General features: G+C 39.7%; 1 protein-coding gene across 1 annotated transcript in view; it reads left to right on the forward strand.

The window, feature by feature from the left end:
- The window catches only part of ppp1r14c (protein phosphatase 1, regulatory (inhibitor) subunit 14C), a 29,102-nt gene that overhangs the window by 752 nt on the left and 7,111 nt on the right, over positions 1-21,239 (forward strand). Inside the window, exon 2 of the mRNA XM_042503502.1 lies at positions 21,099-21,182. Within this exon, the coding sequence (XP_042359436.1) occupies positions 21,099-21,182 (84 nt within the window). The remainder of the gene's footprint in view (positions 1-21,098; positions 21,183-21,239) is intronic.

A 21,239-nucleotide genomic window follows, 5' to 3' on the forward strand; every position in this document is an offset into this window, starting at 1 on the left:
GAACAGCAGGCGACACAAAAGCTGTCTGGTTTCATAATGTGTCTCTTCACACTCTGACTTTGACACAATGTATTGTCTCCTCACTGTCTCTGAGGGGGAATTAAGTGGAGAATGAGGAGGGGAGTGAGTGAGAAACCGCACGGTTGCGCGTTTTACGCACCTTGGTCTTTATGGATTGTGTGCATTCTCCGATTTAGAACTGCATTTTGCGATCGTGTTATTGACTGCAGCTGGTGTTAATTTCTAAATTTGGTCGTCCTCGAGAGCAAAAGCCATTTTAAGAGGGCATTTCTGTTTGTGTGGATCGACGCTCTACGTGTTGGAATTAATTCCTCCGTCGTTTCCGAGCCACATTTCTGACCTTTTAAACCCTCTTCACCTTTCGAGTGGGATGATCTGTCGCCAGACGATATTGACAGCCCCATTATGCTGCGCTCTCACGTCCACAAGTCGCATTCTTTAACATTTAAAGGGGGATGAGCGCCGTGGGGGTTTGTGTGCGTGCAGCTCTGTGTGTGTGGATAGAGAGAGATAGAGAGATGGGGGTGCAGAAAGAGAGAGATGCTATAGGTGATTTGTAAGTGCCCAACAGTATGCTGCCAGAGCCAAGTTGAGGAGGGGGAGGGGGGATTGGACTGGAGGAGAGAAAAAGAAGGGCAGTGGGTTAAGGATGTGCTGATGCTGTGACTCTCTTCACCAGCCAATCGCCTCCTCTGGCTCTGACCCCCTTCCTCGCAACAGAGGGTCTTGCACAAGCGCGCACATATGCACCCACACGCGCGCGCGCCCCCACACACGCACGCAAACACACACACACACACACACACACACACACACACACACACTGCAGGCATACAGTTAAGTCTGTCACCTCGGAGTCAGCCAATCAGAGATGAAACAGGCGGTGTGAGCATGCATCCACACGTGCCTGCTGCACACAGACAACAGTGTGGGGATGCATTTAATTTAATTCACATTTTGAGTTCTATTCAAATAGCTTTATTAGCATATACACACATACATATACATACATACATACATATAAACAAAAACAATTAACAAAAATGTATTACTTCAAAATCAACAATTAGGTAAAGTAAAAGTAAAGTAAGACAATAAAATGCTGTGTGTGAATTGTGAGGAGATGAACTCCAGTTGTTATGTGTTGTGACTGTGTCTCTTTGGCTGTGACATACACTACAGTATCTTGCCGTTTCTATAGCACAGACATTATTTTCTCCAAATATATGCATTTTAAATTTTGTTCTAATATCGTCATGTGTGCTACATTGTAGCAGGAAATGTTGCTGTCTCCACCTGTCTCTGTGGACAGAGCTGATACAACCTGTCTTCTCTACAGACAGCAAGGTCTGCCTATGTTGACCAGTCTCTGGCCAGGCTGTGATCACTGAGCCTTTGCATAGTGTCTGTCTCAGTTTCTGGTCTGTCACAGCGCTCAGATAGTTTACCACCATGGCTATGAACGTTATGCTGCATCTTTGACTATTACTGAGAGTGACTGCAGTGTGAGCGCATGTGCAAGAGGGAAACACCTGCACAAATCACAGCAGGACACTGAATGTCAACATCAAAGCATTGTGGTCTGTGCCAGTACTCTGTCTGCTGACAGAGGATTGCAATGCAAATTTTTCCTCCCCATACTGAAGGCAAACAGACTGTCTGCATGTGTGCAAAACCATCTACTGAAACATCACCAAGAGTGAATCTTTTCAGAGCCATCTCCCTAAGCTGCTGTTTTTTTAAAATTTGTTTTTACGGCTGTCATCTTGTTTGCAAGCTTCCTCGTCTCTTTATGGTCCTGCTGTGGTTCTCACTTAAGTTGAAAAGAGCTGCATAGCCCTGTCTGAGTGTGGAGTGGTTTACATTTCAAAGCCGGATGAGCCCTAGGCTGCGTGTCAGTCTGCCGTCAGCAGGTGTGCTTGATCTACAAGTCGTATGATGCCCCCCTTCCCCCCTCCGCGCATCCACTGATCTATTTGATGTTTCGATGAGGGCTGGAGTGCATCGACCCAGCGTACACCTCAGAGAGTCACATCTTGGTCATGCAACATTTGCCTTTCTCTTCCAATGGATGTTTGCCTGTGATTTGTTTAATGCAAATGTATATCAGGCTCAAGACACTCTCGTAGATTGCAGTGGTTTACTTTCAGTCTCTCTCAGTTTTCAGAAGAAGATGTTTGCAATGCACGTTTCCTTGAATGCATTACATTTGTATGTTAATATGTATCATATCAGCGTTTCTAAAGTGATGTATATGAGTTGACTTTCTCATTAGGAGGTGGAGTGACAGTGGATGGCATGTCACCTCAGCAAGACGCCTGCCAAGCTGTAGACCATTGTTCAAGACCAACAAATAACAAAACTAGTTGTTTTTTTAGGCAGTCATTGCTGTATTTCCAGCTGCTTGTTAACAACCAAAAGTGGATGTTTTTCAATGACCTATCGTTGTTTTTACACTGAGGACTGCACAAGTAAAGAAAACGTTTTTAACGCGACATCTCTGTTTCCTGCCATGATATTGCCACAAAAAGGGGCTGTTTTTACTGAGACGTTGCTTTTCCTGCAGTGATAGTGCTGCAAAAATGAGTTGTTTCTTCTGATGATAACACTGCTTTTTCTGTCGGGATAGTGCCATGAAAAATGTCTGTTTTTTTACTGAGACATGATTATGTTTTCTGTTGTGATAGTACCAAGAAAAGCGGTTGTTTTGACATCCCTGCATTTCCACAAAGAGCATTCTTTTAAACTGAGACATTGCTGTGGTTTCTGACAGCATAGTGTCACAAAAAGCAATTGTTTAACATGTCGCTGTTTTTTCTGCAGCAATAGTGCCATGAAAAGTGGTTGTTTTTTCTGATGCTATCGCTGCTTTTCCTTCAGGGATAGTGCCACAGAAAATGCATTTTTTTAGGGATTTTTGTTTTGAGACATTGCTGCATTTTCTGCAAGGATTGTGCTATAAAAAAGCGGAGGTTTTTTACCAATACACTGATGGCTTTTCACATCAGATAATGCCACCAACACCGTTTTCTCTAGTCCCAAACATGATCTATTCCTAACTACGCGTGTTTTTCGTATCTTAACCTAGCCACAGGCCAACCACAGCATTGTGGAAACATTACCTTTCAACGTAACCCCTACATAATAACAAATAAATCATTTGTACATATCCACAGTTTGCAGTGCAATTACATTTTTTCCTCAAAATGGGGTTGTTTTTGCTGCTGTCTTTTATTTCATTTTTGCAAAATTGCTGTTGATAAAGACCCCACTCTCTTGTCTACAGGCATCTCTTTTACCCGACTTCAATCCAGATTTCAGTGTAGATATTCCCAGCAGCATGACACCTCTTCATAATATGTCTTTCACACAGCAAATGGGATAATATCACATGATAATCCCCTGGCTCAGTGTGATATCATGCCGGCTGCAGCAGTAAGTGCAATGTGGACTGGTGGTAGAAAGACATGGAAGCTGGCAGCATTTCAGAGGACAGGAGGTAATGAATCCACTACATCATTATTTTGACACGTTGGTGCATTGTTAAGGCTCACTTTCATCTGTCTGTTCATCCATGAATAGATGCATGATGACAGTGTTTGAGCAGGTGTACTTTTACTGCTTTAATGATGATGTTTGGTCACATGACTGTAAACAGGAAGTCACACTCCCTTAATGCCTGTTAAAACCTCCATGTTCAGACCTAAGATGGACACAGGTGTGCAGTTTATTTGTGTTGAGTGATAGAGGGAGGGAGAGACTGCTGATTTGGCGGCGCTGGTCTGGCTTAAAGGTCAGCTTCTGTATCAGTTTCATAAGAAAACCTGATACTAGAGAGCATCACAGAGTGTGTTTGTGTGGGGGTGGTGGCTGTGTGCTGATGCTGAAGATAATGGTGTGCAGAGAGTTAACTCAAATTAAATTGGATTTTGTTTTCAATACCAGGCAGATAACAATATCTGTTACCAAAAATATATCTCAGGTCGTAGGCTGAAAAAACAGGACAAGCAAAGACCCAAAGTATTCTTTCACAATAAGTCAGATATGCTTATCGGTTGCTAAGAGTTGGGGCACTGTCACACATGCATGAAATCAACAATTAACAAATATTCCCCTCTCCCTGTCACTTCCATTTATTGCGAGCAGTTGGGCAAATAAAACATTTACTTCCAGTGGCAAAGCATATTAACACAAGTTCAAATTTGGTGAAGAAGTATGTGTGGATGAGACATTAATTGTTGTTTAACCAGCCAGTATTGTACGATATTAGCCATGAAAAATGTAAACTGCTTCAACATGAGAGATGCCGACTAGCTGGCACTGAGTCGAGAGGCAGAAACAAAAGAAAATGGTTTATGTGCCAATAACATTAAATTGCATCTGTTTATTAGCAAGCTTGCCTTCTGTGTCTGTTGCATCAGGCAATGTCAACAATTAGCATGAATATCACATCAGCAGACAATATTCAGTCACCTGCAATTCTTGCCCCTAGATGAGAAGACTCGTACCACTGTCATGTCTGTGCTAGATATGAAGCTACAGATAGCAGCTAGTTAGCTTAGCTTAGCATAAAGACAAACAGGGAACCCCCTAGCCTGGCTCTATCCATTGGCACTTTAGAGAACCCCAGTATTAAGTCCTAAAACCTGGAAATGAATTAGCATTTTAGCATCTCTAGTTCCCTTGTCTGTTTTTAAGTGGGATTTTGGTTAAATGCCTGAAATAAGGTTGGTGATTAACACTAGCTTATGAAACTTTCATGTTTTGTTTATTGATATGAACTATGTCAATAAACACCCCACTGGTGGATTTTGAAACTTTTATGTATCTTATAAAATGAAAAGCTGCAAAGCTGTGTCAAATGTGGCTTTACAGTTTAGTTGTGTTGGCGACGCTGAAGTCATGTAATTATTGTGTAGTTTATAGCCTAATGTTAGCTTTTTACCTCTGGAGATTGCATCTAGGCTTAAAAAATCCTACACTTGGGTGCTCATTTGTGAAGATTATCTTGCTGAACAAAATGTGTAAGTAACATTTGTTCACCACAAAGCTAATTTTCTACACTAATCCAAAATCCAATGGAAAAATCCCATAGGCTTTTAGAAGAGGGAACCTGGGCGATGCTGACTTCCACTTCAGCCTCCCTTTTTTCCCTCTTTCTTTGTCTTATTGTCTTTCAATGTAAATATTTTTGTCCAACTTTGGTTTTAATTTGCTCCGAGCATCTGCATCTATCTTCCTCTCTCTCTCCTTTTCTGGGTGAAAGGATAACAGAAGGTGAGTTCTGTCAGAGATGGATTCCCCTCTGCTCTCCTGGGATTTGTTGCCTCTGTTCATTCTACTGTTCAAAGGACAGAGAGGAGAGACGAGAAAGAGGAGAGAACAGAGAGAAGGGGTGCAGAGAGAAAAAGAAAAAAGAGAGAGGAGAGAAAAGCCAAGGACCCGAGTGCTCCCAGTACAGCTATTAATACAGTGGATGCCTGGACCAGAGCAGCTTATTGTCTCCTTTTCATTTTTTGCTTTGTTGTTGTCTGACAAAGCTATTGCTCACAATTGCATTACACTATAATAAGCTGCTGCAGTGTTTTCTCTTTCCAACCACTTTACACCCAGTACTTCTGACTGGTTGTGTTTTGGTTAGCCCTGTTTAAAATTACATTATATTACATCTTACCCTAACCTTAACCAAAGTTTTTTCCTTTTATTTGCATAAACCTAAGACTGGAGTCTGGATGCTAACACAGGATTCCGGTGTCATAGATCTGTGCTTGGTGTGTCCCAATTTATCTAGTCAACCACCTCCCTGTAAATCCAGCGGGGTATATAAAGGTCGCATTTCAGTAACTCCAATAAAGTATTGTGTCTGAACATCATCAACACAGCAATTATGTTGTCACACCACAACATAATTTTGAATGCAATCTCATAATATACAAACATAATTTTAAAGAGATAGGGCCCATCAAATCATAATTTAGAGTGATAATCAACATTTTTGCACAAATAACAGCTTTGACACTATCCATAACTGATGTAACATAGCAGTGACCCTTTGAAACCAAATTGGTTTGATTTCTTTGTAAAACATGAGGGGCAAAAGGCAATGGCCAACTTATCAAAAAAAATCCAACAAACTGTAAGAAATAAGTTAAAGGTGACAAGACAAGTACCTAAAAAACAAGTTTTTTTAAGGATTTTGAGGATTATTGAAAAAAAATCCCAAAAGGGGAAAAATGTCAAAAAAACTATTATAAGAATTATAAGAATTTTATGTTTAAAATTATGTTACATACAGAAATATAAAACAAATAGATATATATTTTGCAGCTTTTTTTAGTTCATTTTCCTGTTTGTTTGTTTTTTAACCTTTTTGTCTTTGCTTATTTTCAGATAATATTTAAATATTTCCTTTCAAATGTTTTGCTATTTTTTTGGCCATTTCTTGTTAAGTTGCTAATTGCCTTCTCTCCATGTTGTTGAAAGACATCAAACCAGTTTGCTCAGGTTTCAAAGGGCTAATGCTGAGGTCAAGTCTGGGTGATAAAAAGGCAGAATGTGTCAGAGCGGTGATGTCCGTCTGAGAGCGCCTCAACACAATCAATGAAAACTGTTGAGAAAGGCACTTCACTCTGTGTGTGTGTGAGAGAGAGAGAATAACGAAAACTGATAGAGCGGTAAATCTGACTCTGCAGTTTCACGTGTGTGTTGTTGGGGTGCATGGTGCAGAATGAGGGGAGAGAAACTCGGTGATGCCCTACTTTTTTCATGGCTCTGCGTCAACAGAACCCCACTCAATGAAGCTCATTCATGTGTACGAGCACAGACACTGCCGACATACAGCGCTCTGCCCCTCCGGCCTTGTGTGTGGGTTTGTGTCTATGGGTTTGTATAGATGTGTGTGATAGAGGCCCTACATGCTCTTTTGGGTTGATGATATTCCGCTGTTCTTTGACAGATATGGGATGGCGAGGGGTCAAGGGTATTTTTCCATGAATGAATGAGCATGAGCCCAATTGCAACACACACACATACTGTAGGTCAGTGTACATGTTTGGACCAAATGGAGCAAAAGGAAACAGAGCATCTTCTCGTGGATAACTGCTATGTCTGCTGCTCTCTTTCTTTCTTGATAATCACCAGGATATAGGGGGTTGGTTAATGCTAATGCATAAAAGGGCTGTCTCAAGGCGGTGTGTGCCGTGGACAAAGAAATGTGGGTTTTGTTGCTGACATAAACACTGACTTCTAGGTACAAAAAGAACATCTTCATCTCTTTCTGTCCATATCATTATCCCCCCCCCCACTTTCCCTGTGACCTTGTCAATAACATCCCCCTTTTCTCGCCTTTCATGCTTTTCTTGCTGGAGGGAGGCTGGCCGGGTATCATGTGAACCTCACTGGGCAGCAGACGAGTAAACAGTGCAATTTAAGCCAAGTTATTAGCAACGTTCAATAGATTTAGGAAAAGCATACTAGGGATAACACACACATATTGACACACAAAGGCATTGTGTTACCATTAAAGTAATACTTTACCCCCAAATGATCAGTGGAATTTCAATTAGTCACTGCATATTATTTGCAGTGAATTTGTTGAGGAAATGTTTTTCTCACATACCTCAGATGAACGTAGAATCCAAAAATGGAGTAAATTCTTGATGAATTATTGTAAAGAGGGTTTGCAACAGCAAAATTATATTTAAAAAAAAAGTCTCTTTGCAAAAACATCTTGCAATCGTGCATTATAATCCATGTGTCATTCATCCGGTCGTATGCTCAGTACTTCACAAACAGACAGACCTTTCTGATGGGGAACTGAACATAAATTAACACCTATCAGTAGGGGAGCTGCTGGTCTACAACTGCCTCAGTTGGGTGGTTGTTTGTGTTGGTGCTTGACTTTGGTGAATCCAAACTAACACTGTGGTCTGGCCTTGAAGTAAGCATGAATAATTTTCAATAATTGGGAAGCATTGAGCATATGACTGGATAAACGAGACTTGGATTATACTGCAAAATGTATGTGAGGGTTTGTAAATAGATGATTTCATATAGTTTTACCGTTGTTAAACCCCTGTGACTTCAATTTATTAAGAGCAGTCTCGGCTCTATTATTCGTTCTTCAGTAGAGGCATGCAAGAAAAAAGGTTTTCTTCACAAATTCAATTTAAAATGGGTTGAGTAACTAATATAGAAATAATCATTTGAGGGGTGAAATATTCCTTTAAGTTTACTGGCTGTACGATATGTACACATACAGTAGATAATATTGATGATCGAGGTTTCTGTTATGCTGAAGTGTATAAATATAGTGTTCTTATTATTTTCCCCTTTATGAAGCCATTAATGTGTGAATCCATCACCTCTGACAGTTGATGGATGTGATTCAATTCAGTGATCAATTGAAGACGTCTCACTCTGACTGATGACAGGAAGTGAGCTAAGCTCAATTACCTCATTATTTTTGAAAATGGTGGCTCCCTGTCACAGCTCTGAGTCTATTTATAATCATCTGAAGGTCAAATTTGTTCAAAAAGAGAAGGAAGCAAGAGGGAAAGGGTGGGAATTAAACAGAAAAGGAGGAAGAAAAAATACATGAATGTGTTATAAACATGGATTCAGAATGGCAACTATTAATTTAATTACAGCCAGGCTGACAGATCCTCCCACTGGGAGATTTAGTCAGTCAATTGGATGTTTGTTTAAATGGGTGACCCTGATGTGTTTATGGATCTGGCGGGGAAGGTCATTGTTGTGTTTCGCTATCTGTGCTTGGGATGGGAGAGCAGGCGTTTATCTTGCTGCTATTGAAACTGCATGTCCAAAAATAAACCCTCGCTTAGTGTCTGAGCACGTGTTGACACATTTCACGTAGCACCTGCAGACACATGCATCTGCTGCTAAACAAATCAGAGGTGCTGACATGAAGGCCTTTTAGCGACCAGCTGTTGAAACAGTTTTAAACAGCAGAAAGGTGTCAAATATCTCAAAAGCAAAAGCGAGCATGAAGGTTACAATGTGTATGTTCCCCCTTTTTTTCATCTCTCTACATGCTTCATCCACCTGTCACTCTTTACACTTCTCATCCTCTCTCTCGACTCAACTTCCGACCCACAGGGACACCCACCCACCTGCGTTTTTATCTCCTCCACCGCCTCCTCCCTATTATTCTCCCTTGAGTGTTTTGTTCTGCTGTCATCCCGAGGCCCACATACGTGTAGATTGGCCATTTTATGTCAGTAGTTGACAGTGTTAATCACATTTGACCTCCAAGTGAACAAAAAAGATTTAATAGCAACATAGGTAGTGTGATAACCTCACCTAGAATAATGTCACCACAGAACACAGTGCTGAATATTATTACCCCAAAATGCAATAAAATTATGATAAAATGCTGAAATGAGCAAGTTCTCGGTGTGATTTTCCATTTTTACCATTCATAACTTTTCTCTTTCCTTCCTGCTCTACATGGTTTCCAGAAAGTGCAAAATTCAGGGCTGAAAAACACTTCTAACAGGGAGGTGCATAAAACTTGCAGTTCTTCTAACAGCCACTAGAGGCTGGATCCAAGAGTCAATCAATCCCCATAGACCTCAATGTGAAAATGTCCAACTTTACGACAGAAATAAACATGTTTACAGCCTGGTGCAAAAAATGGTTTTAATCTCTTTAGCTATTTAGCTATGTTAATGCAAAATGTACATTTAAACTCACCCGTTTGACTAAAAGGTACACATAATTAAAAACCTGGCTACTTAAAGTGATAAGTGGATGCTGTCCATTGACAAGCCTAAAATGTTGGTTAGGTAATGTAACAATGGCATAACACCAGATTCTCAGAGTATGAGTGTAGCTGCTGCTGTCACTATTTCACTGTGTTTTAGGATCATGAAAGTTGATTGTAATGTTTTGGTTGCCTAACAAATTCTTGTTCAGCATTTGTTTGTAGCCTAAAAGATGCCCTAAGGAAGTTGGATATTCAGTTTTTCCAGTGTGTAAATTCTGTTTAATGGTGTTTAGACTGTTTTTCGCTATCAAAAATTAGCATTAGCATTATTACAGTTAACCAGGCCCCCAGAAATGCATCTCTGTCTTGCTTCTAATTTTACCTGCTCACTGCTCACGATATTGCTATGAAAAAATTCCCCGTGTCTCAAAAAGTACTTTCCCCATATACCACCTCTGTAGAAGAGACATCTGTAAAACTGTTGACACCTCAACTACAAGGTCAATTATGAATCTTTCTGGTATGATTTTTTGAGCCACCATAATTTTATATTTGCATAACGTCCCTCATACCGAGAAAAGCAATTTAAAAATCTATTACATCATCACAATGTAAAGTTCATGAGCTGAGTGGGCGGGGACAGCTACAGAAATACTAATGCACATATTTAGTTGGCCACAGACCCTGGAAATAAACCCTGAAGCTAGAGACCTTTTTTGATGTATGTGCCTGGCAAGCAATTCCATTGCACTAAATAAGCCCCACCCTGGCACCTGCTATCTAGTTATTATTATTCATCTATAAATTAAAGACAGACTGTGAATTCACCCTCTCAATTAAATTTGCCCACTTCTGGCCAGATGAGCATGGCCAAAATCAGTGGTGGAAGAAGTATTCAGAACCTTCACTTTAGTAAAAGTGCAAACACCACCCTGTGAAAATACTCTGTTACAAGTAAAAGTTGTGCATCAAAAATGTTACTGAACTACAAGTAAGCAAGTGCAATCAGGAAAATGAACTTAAAGTATTAAAAATAAAGGTAGACAATGCAGACAAATATTTAAAAACCTCAAAATTATAAAAGAATATATATATATATAAATTATCAAAATGATTAAAAACATTTTTTTTAAAAACACCCCCAAGACTCTAAAATAGAAATGGCACACCCCAAAACTCTGCATTATATATAAAGAGGAAAAAGACTTAAATGTTAATCAAAATAGTTGGCAATTATTTGACAATGTAATTGTTTCAGCTGTACTTGTGTTAAGTGTTTGGTGATTTAATTAATAACAAAACATCATCTTTTATAAGCTTTCCTTATTTATTTAGGCAAAAATCTTCATTTGTAAAGTAACGAGTAACTAAAGTTTTCAGATAAATGTACTTAAGTAAAAAAGTATAAGATTTCCCTCTTAATTGAGTAAAAGTATGTAGTAAGTGGCATGAAAAAAACCAAACTCAAGTGAAGTAAAAGTACCTCAAATTCATACTGAAGTAGAGTACTTGAGTAAATGTACTTTGTTACACCGGCCATAATGCCGAGCTCAGCATTTCAAAAGAGTACCCCACAAACCATTAGCTGACTTTGCGATGGCAACGTCCATTTTTTTTAATGAAATCTTTAGGTTTCCCACTATATTAACCCTGTATGCTGTTTATGGGCTTAGCTGTGATACTACAATGCTGTCATGGTGCTTTAAGATGTTTTTACAAACCTCAGGGAGGTAGATCAGTCTGCCCGCGGCACAGAAGAGAAAATAGAGATGGATAGGGTGAAAAATAAAATGATCCGGAAAGAACAAAATGTCTGCAGGTTATTAATGTGAATAATAGGTTTTACAGTGGTTGAATCCCAAGACATAATTGTATGAGAAAAAAAATCTTAAGGTAGCAAGTGCAATTGGCTATGGTCAAGTGACATGGTCATGCCAGTTTGCAAAAAAAGGAAAGCCCCTGAGACGCTGAAAGGAAAGAGATGCAGATTTTTCACACTCACACACTGACTTTCTTGTCTTCCTATGACATCCCCTCCCATTCCCAAGATGATCCAGTTAATCACTGGTTTCATTGTCGGTGAGCCGACACAATTTATAAACTGGCTGTGTACAAACACTGACTCACTCTCTGTGTGGTTGGCGCTGCGAAAAGATGCAAAAACACTGGCGTCATTCACACGTGTGTGCGAGAGGGAGACTGAGGGAAAGACGGAGAGAAGGATGATTATTGTTTTGACTTTCAAAGTAATCGGGGTGTGTTCCTGTGAGTGTGTAGTTAACTTGTATGTCAACTTTTGCATGGGATGAATGACTCTGCACATTTGACCGTGATGAATGAAATCAGAAAGCAAGCTCTCTTATTTATTAGTGTGTAAAAAAAGTACAGATTCTTGGTATATTTAAGTTGATTTATCGCTGTTATCACTGCTCACACTCTGTCCTCACAACAAAGGGTCTTTTAATTGCCTCTGAATTTGAATAAATCCATTAATTTGACTGGCCAACGGCTTATGACCCTGGTGATATTGACATTTTAAGTCCAGTTTGGCTCGAAGCTTTGCAATGAGAGCAAAGGTCCAAAGGGGCTCAGCTGTCAATACATTAGCCTCAGGGAGGAACTGTGTGCCTGGTAAACACCATAAAATGAATCATGCTCCCCCGAATCACAAAACTGTGAAATAGAGTCACAAGACAGATGATGGCGGTTTCATGGTTGAATCCACAATAATACTGGATCTGGACTTTCAATCAGGATTTTAACCAAAGGTGGACGGGATGATTTCAGCAGTTTTGACCTTGTATAGTAATAGCATAACACAACATATAAAATCAGCAGCTGCTACAAAAGCTTCAAGGAAAAATTGTTGAAAGTGGTTGTGAGATGCCAATAAGGAGGTCTGAGAAAGTCCTCAGTTTAATGCCAGTATCATGTAAGGGTGGGAATGTGTAAGAACCTTACAATTCGACTCCAATTCAGATGATTTTGATGCAATTATAAAACATTATTATAACACATTATCAATGCATCTCAGTCCATCCAAATTTCAGATTTCTGCACGATTTATTTTTTCTCACTATGTGAGTACAAACAGCCTAAAATGAAGCAAATTTATGATTACTGTAGGTGGAAACCTCTAGTGGCCATAGTAATTACCATAGGATGACCAAGTACATGTGTCAAAGAGCAATAAAGTTTGTGGGTTGAGGAGGTCCGAGTGTTGAATTGGTCATACAAACACAGGACTTTCACCCAGAAAATTGCTGGTTTTGTCCAAAAACCAATTGTTAACACTGAGTTATTTTAGGTTAACTATGTGCATAACGTCACGTTCTGTACATATCGAAACATGATATTTCGTATGCAATGCAATGAATACGTAACCATAATTTTTTTTCCTAAACATAACCTAATCGATAGGGACGCTACTTTCGGAAATGCTCCTGTGGGTCATATTAAAGGGTAAGAACAAACGATGTATGTAGTCGTACAGGGTGGAGGACTTGTTGGTTCTGTGGTGGGACAGCTGTAAACCCCTTGTAATCCTGGTTCTTACTTATGTCTTAGTTTGTGACTTTCCCCCCGAAAAAATGATTGGTGGTACAAGACAAGCAAGATGAGGACATGATTGGATACAAACACAAGCTGACCTGTTAACTTGCTGATCAAAGTAATACAAGAGTGTTATCAGGGCTACTGTGGAGAGATGACATTCAGAATCAGCATTGAATGAAGACATTTACATCACAATCAGCTTCTAAAATTCACCATGCAGAATCATTGTTATTTTTGACTGAAAATCTCCTTTGAGGAATAATTCCTCCCTCCCAGTCCTCTACCACTCCCCCTCTCTGATATACAGTGTCCTCTAGAGTACAGCTGAATCAGCGTGGGAAAGAGCTTTTGCTGCAGCAGCTAACTTTATCCAGTGAAGTCACATCATCCGTGCTGTATGGTTTCAGCAAATTGTATCGCCGTGGGGGGGTGGGGCATGCACTCGAAGACAAAGAAGGGCAGGGGAAATAGTGTAGAAACACTTCTTTCTACCATTGCACCTCCTGGTCTTACTGCTGCAAGTATTTTTTTTGTTTTCCATTACTCTGAGAGACATGGAAACCTTTGTCTCTCTTTTTCTTTTGTTACTAGTCCCATCCTCAGCCTCCATTCTCCAGTGTGCAGTAGTTTCTTTCCCTCCCTCAGCTCACACAGTCTCCTAAGATGAATTCATCCCTTTGATGTGACACAGCATGGCAGTGTAGAGAGAGGAAGAAAGCTGAGCTGTGAGGTTTTTTACTGTGTTGCACAATCCTCCTCTGCCTCATCATCACAGTGACCCACTTATCTCTGCGCTCCCCCATCTCCCTGCATCTTATGTATTCTAATTACTGCTCTCGTACATAGCTCTCTGCATTTCTTTTCACTTCTCCTCTGTGGTCCTGTTTACTCTCATCTCTGTATGCTCCCTAATCTAATAACATCCCTTGTTATTTTAATGTTTGACTTGTTAAATCTCTCCTTTCTTGGCTTTCTTTTGTTCTCTTTCTTCTAGTTAATGACTTTTTCTTGTTTACAGTGTTACCTGAATATTTTAGCATCTCCTTACTATTAAAATTCACCTCACTTTGCGTGTGTGTGCTCAGCGATATCTAAGTTTTTTTGGAGGGGGATATGTCAAACTCGGCCATGTTCTGTATCTCTTACAGAGACAGTTTCAATACACTATTACAGGCACAGACTGAATGTTCCTGTGCTCTTTGCACCACTGGAACATTACCACACTGTCTCTGTCTGTTTCTCTCTAACTCTCTCTCTTACACACACACACACTGAAAATGCCCAGAGACAAAATGACAACTGATAGACAGCAGTGTCGACTGCTAAGCCTCCATTTCCAGCATCTGTAAGTGACAGCTGCCACGATTGTCCTGACAAAATCATTTAGCCACAGTAGCACTCAGCAACTGCCTGTTGTGGCGGTATAATGGTTTCATTTTTCACTTTATAATATAGTCTTCACACCATGGATGTATAAAGAGAACTGGATATACCGTTGGAAGTGGGGCCCTATTAAAGTTTTTCAGTGGTGCATGAAGCCAAAAAAGTTTGACTTCCCATGTGAATTATCTGGATCTTCTGCATTGGCGACCCGAAGAGCAGGCGCAATTGAGTCGGCTTCTTCCACTTACGCCCTCCGCCAACTTGTATGGAGATAAAATGAATGAATGAAAACCTTTATTGCACCAAGGGGAATTTGCTTTGCACATATGAGTATAAAGACTAACAGCTACAATATATAACACAAAGACATACAAAAAACATAATTAAATTGGAAAATTATTTAATTACAGATTTATGAAATGTTATCGTACAAATTTTTTAGCAACAGTTGGGTTATGTGCTTTTTCTTGAGACAAAGTTTTGCTGAAGTATTTCAATCTCAAGCTACCAATGATGATCCAGTCATTAACTGTAGCTTGTCGACTTCTGTGCATGGCATAAAACAAAACAATATTGAACCCACCTAACATAATTATCCTACTGACCTAAGCAAGTCTTAACCACTTTTCAATACAACTGGTAGTTCTAGTTCATATAAGCAGGCTATGAATAGGAACAATCATGAATCACTTGGTCGAGTAAAGTGATTCTCTGTCACATGGAATTTGACTCTTTGTTCGTCAAGAGTGTTTGAATAGTGTCTGAATAGAGTTTGCGGTGAGTCACAGGGTCGGGCCGCTTGCATTAGCTTTGATTCACCTCCTCGCAGTCCAACCAGACTGAAAACGCTGCCGGCTGCTTAGCTGTCGGTGAAAACAAGTCTGACACACATGCACACACTTTCTGTGCACAAACAACACAAAAACCAACACACAGGCTGGCCTGTCTCGCTCTCTCTTGCTTGCTGGCACTCACACAAAGTCGACTCAAAGTTGCCTTCATTACAACAAACACTTGGCTCCTTGTTATCTCTATGGCACACACTATCCTCTACACATTAAATTCACACTAACTCTCTTCTCCTGTTTTCGTCACCGTGTCTTTCTTCTGCATATGAAAACAGACACATATACCCTCATCTGCAACAAAATCTGCAAATTTAATAACTTCACTAACATCAAGCAAAAATGATTTTTCATGCATTTGTTTATATTTTTTTGTGTGTTTCTGAAGTGGATGCAAATGCCTAATTTCCCCTAAATTTGGCACATACGACCATGTGGACTCAAGAATATACTAATAAGAATTTGATGATCATGGGTCAGTGTGACCTCACAAAATATGTTATTGGCATTAATTAAAGAATTTATTTGCTTATTATGACAACATTTCACATAAATGTCTTATAGGATAAAAGGATGAATTGATGACATTATATATCCAAAAGGCCAAAGGTCACCTTCACTGTGACATCAAAATGTTCTGCAAAAACAAAAACCTTTTGTTCAAAAACTGATTTCTTGACAATAATCTTGAAACTGTATAGATTATATAGTTCTTATGGGAAGATGTGAGTGAAGCATGCATGTTTTCACAGACATGGATGTAAACTCTAAGTGCAACTTGACTGTTTCAAAGAGACATACAATTGCAAGGCAGTAATTCTACTTTCTTCCTGAGAATATTCTCCCTTTTTTTCAACAGTGTTCCCTAACTGTACACTCAAAAACAAATGTATAATATGTTTTATTTTTTGCGTGAATGTCCAACATGCTCCTAACACAAGAAGGATCTGTATTCATTTTGCAAATAGCAGCTTCTGTCTTCTTGTTGTTCTCTTGTTTGCTGTCAGGCATACTGAGGTCTTTATATCTGTTTAGTTTATATTTGTTTTTTCTGCTACTTTGGATCATATAAAAACTAAAACAAAAAACTTTTTTGGTTGATGTTTATGAGTTAGATGAACGTGCCTCTAGCTACCGTTTTACAAAATCAGAGCAAAATTAGATCTTTTTTCAGCACTATTTTGAATGTATTCCTGTGGGAGTGTGTCTCTGTGTGTCTTGCCTGTCCCTTTATGTCTCCTGGCACTGTGCGCTGTCATTTTGTCACCCTTCCACTGCTGGCAAGATGCAAGATGATTTTCCCCCAGGGGCAGTGGGTGTGACCTCAGCTATTTCTGTCTCTCAATCACCAGCAGGACAAGTTCAGTGTTTATCTGCATGTTAAGTGTGTATGAGTGTTTCCATTCTTGTCATTGCATTTAGTGCATTTAACGCATTTAGGTACTTTCTAACAAGCTCTGCACAGAGACAAAGCCCTGTGGTGAGCGTTTCTGTGATTGATGGTGGCAAAAACTTGACTGTGTGTGTGTGTGTGTGTGTGTCTGTGTGTGAAGATTTGCACGTCGTTGGCGATTGCCTGCAGTCATGCCTCACACACACAGGCCATGCTTGCCCTAGTCATCACCAATCACAGTGACAGAGGGTGACGGACGGTCTGCTGACAAGTGGAATAGTCACACACATGCACACACACAGCGGTCAGACTGAGTGATAACCACCTTACTATAGATAGATAGATAGCATTTTCCTTTTCCTCAACCTCTGAAGAAGTAGGTCAGTGTGTTAAATTCACTCTCCTGGCAGCCTCTCACTTCACCGTTACTCTAATTTACGTACTCATTTATTCGATTAAAGCTTCTCAAACCAACAGACCATAAGCAGGACGCCACTCACTGTTGTTTTTTTGGTACATCTCAGCTCTTGTTTTTGGCATTCATGACCAAGGCCATGATCTCTGTGCCCTGCTCACATTTCAGAGCTGGCAGGTAGCTGCTGTGAGGTGTAAACAAGCTGACCTTTGGAGAAGGAGCAGTGATCTGTAGTGATTCGTTCTTGAAATTCTAGTTTGGATCTTTAATGGGTTTCATCTGTCCTAAGGGCATGAAACCTGCTTGACTTTGTCAACATTTTGGGGGCTTAAGATTGAGAATATAGTTCTGCGGCCATTTGATTTATTCAGGTAATCCATCCAAATGGTGATGGTTTTTCTCTACCTACAGCGCATTACATGAGAGCAGTATAGTGGGGTTGAGAAAAAAGAGTTTTAAAGATCTGATATATATTTACATGAAACCTAAAACAAACAATTATGTAGTATCTTTATAAGAAAATGTGTTTTTGTTTCTTTGGCTTTCCTGCCCATTTGAGCTAATGAGCTAATGTAATGAATTAATCTTTAATTGAATACAGTATTTATTTATCCTTGTCAAAACGCCGGTGGGATTTTTCCATTGGCTTTGGATTATTGCAGAAAATAAAATCTGTGGCAAACAAACATCTTTGATAGTTACACATTTAGTTCAGCAAGACATCTTTACAAATGTACATCACGTTTATGATTTTTTAAAAGCCTTAACAAATCACCAGAGGCAAAAAGCAAACATTAGACTATAGACAAACTACACCAGGGCCGCATGACTTCAACATCCCCACTACAACAGGGCTGTGATGATGTTCTGCAGTCTCATTTAATAACTAGTTAGTAACCAGCATTTGTAAGACAAGTTTAAGCTTCAAAGTTCACAAGTTGGGTATTTACTGACAAATTTTATGTCAAAGAACAAAACATGAAAGTTGTGAAAGTTATGAAAGACTTGAAAGACCTAATTTAAGGCATCTAACTAAAAACCTATTAACTTGAGGACAAGGGACCGGAGGTGCTGAAATGCCAACAGATTTCCAAATTTTAGGATTTATCACTGGGTTCTATTCAATTGGCTTCATTGGTATAGAGGACCTCATTGACATGAAAATAAAAAAAGCTAATAATATGAGAATTTTAAATGGCAAGAGAATCTATCCATTTATTCCTCCTCTCCTCAGTTTGAAGTAACTCCTCTGATGTTTGCAATTTGCATATAACCTCAGTCCTCTGGTTCCACAGCGCACACACTTCTATACTAAAAGATGACAGGCTTTGATATGTTCTGCCATATTCCCTCGTTTCTCCGCCTTATTTTTCTGTTTCCATAATGAAGGGAGTATTTCAGAGTGAAACCCTCTCGCTAAGACATGGAGAGAGATTTCAGAGGGAGAGGTCGAAGGGGGCGCTCATCTCTACAGAGACTGTGATGCTTAAAATGCAGGTTGTGTAAATGCTTCTTAACGGCTCAGGAATGAGGATGAAGGTGGAGTAGCCTTGAGGGCCATTGTGTGTTTAAGTGTCAAGCGTGTGAACAAATGCAAATGAGATATGTGCAGGCAAAGTGTCACTGATGTCAAGTAGAATTTTTGAGGTGTTTATTGCTTACCTGAAGCTTACATTCCTGGTTTATATCCTTACAACTAATGTTTTCTAAAAACAGTTGCATGAGGTGAAGTTATTCATCTTCAGTCATACTGTCAAAGACAGAGCACATCACGTGCCATACCTGCAATTTGTTTTACACATGTATTGTTATCTCAGAGGTATAATTGTGAGCTAATTCTATTCTGTGCACATCAACACACCCACGCAAAAACTGGAATCACAGCAACTTAGCTTCAACGCTGAGAGCTAAAATCAAATTGTCCTTCCATCCTCTCATTCCTGTGTCTGAATACCAGTGCACGCTCCAGGCAAAAGAATAGGAGTCCTCTGAGAGCACATCAACACACACACACACACACACACACACACACACACACACACACACACACGGCACAATTTAAAACAGGAAGCTGTTCTAGTGTTAGCATCCTGGGTAGAGGGAATGTGGGATCATCCACCATGCATTAAAAAAAGATAATGAAGTTGTGCTTGCTGCCAAACAAGGGTGCTCAATCTAAAATAGCGCCTCTTTATTTTTGTGTGGGTTATGGGTTATTCTAGAGAACCGCTGAACCAACAGCAACAGCAACAGAAACCTCTACATATGTTCAACTTATCATCTACAAGTGTAAGAAAATATTGATACACTTCAGTATCGCAGCTCTTGAAAGATACGGCAAATGATTTAAATGTGGTTGGCAACTAAAACACCTGGGCAAGGTTAGTCAAAAATTGTGGTTATGGGTAAATAAAAGACAAACAAAATAATAACCACAACTGTATGCAACAAGATGCAAACAGTGGCACAAAAGTTCCTTTAGCTACACGCCCATTCACCCTCACTTTCCAATGAGGTCACACCACGACTTCTTCTCGCTGCTTGTCTATAAATCACTCTGTGGCTCAGCGCCAAAATATATCTCTGACACACTTGTGACATATGAACCTTCTAGGACCCTCAGGAAATCTGGGGCTTGTCTATTGACCGTCCCAAAAGTTAGACAAAACATGGTGAAGCAGCATTTTATCATCATGCAGCACAGACCTCGAAAAAACTCTTGTATGATGTTAAACAAGCCCTGACTCTAACCACTTTTAAGTCAAAGCTAAAAACACTCCTTTTTTACACTGCCTCCACCCAATAATGACTGCAAACTTATAATATATATATAAATATATATGTAATTTATCTTTGCACCTCTTGTCTGCACCTTTGCTATTTAAATGGTGATTTTATTTTAAAAAAAAAATAAATTTAGTAATAGATTTTACCTTTTATATCTTATCTCTTTACTTTTTATTGTAAAGAGTATCCTTTGTCATGTTTTGTATTTCAAAGTGCTCTGCCAAGCACTTTGAATTGCCCTGTTGTACAAAATGTGCTGTACAAATAAAGCTTCCTTGCCTTACTTCCTGAGTTGACAACCAAAGTTGGATGTTTATTGTGAGGTGCAGAAATATCCGATATGAACCTATTTCCAAGTGATCCTGGGTTAGTAGAGTTCATTTTGCTGCAATCATGCACTATGTTGTTGCTGAGCAGTTCAGCTGCTGGTAAAGGCCACCATTTGGATGAAGTAGCTGCACTTGCACAAAATTTCTTTGGCTTTAATTCCCAGAAGGGAGAGTTTGGAAGATACATCATGTGGTAGCTGCAAAGGAAAGGGTTGATCCTCCCTGCGTGCCTCTTTTGCACAACCCTTGTGGTGAAATAAAGTGAACCAGAGGAACACAGGACCTTTGAAGTGTTGTTGAGCAGAATACAGCCTCTAACCACCAAGCCACTAAACGGCCCAGCCCTGGCAGCACAACATAGCACAATGACATTTCCATATGTTGTCTGCTCCTAATAGGCAAATATATGTTCGGGCTGTTTGGTGCATGAAGCGCAGAAATGTGGGAGCAGTGTTTACAGAGTTGAAATGAAGGAAATGACCGAAAGAGAAAGCATGTGACATCATTCCAACAAAAAGATTCTTTAGTTTTTCTGTTATTTGTTCTGTGTGCCTCCTTTCCTCTTGCTCTTTTTCACGTCATTGTCTTATTGAAATTAATATTTTTCAGCAGCTCACTAACCAAGAGTTTCTTTGTGTTTCAGGAGGAGGAGATGCCAGAGGTAGAGATAGACATAGATGACCTGTTGGAGGTCAACAGTGATGACGAAAGAGCCAGCAAACTGCAGGTAAACCCCTGAGACAACTTACATGTCTATTTTTAGTTAACACCATTGTAATATTCT

Source organism: Plectropomus leopardus, chromosome 16 (genome assembly GCF_008729295.1).
Source record: "Plectropomus leopardus isolate mb chromosome 16, YSFRI_Pleo_2.0, whole genome shotgun sequence".
Taxonomy (NCBI): Eukaryota; Metazoa; Chordata; class Actinopteri; order Perciformes; family Serranidae; genus Plectropomus; species Plectropomus leopardus.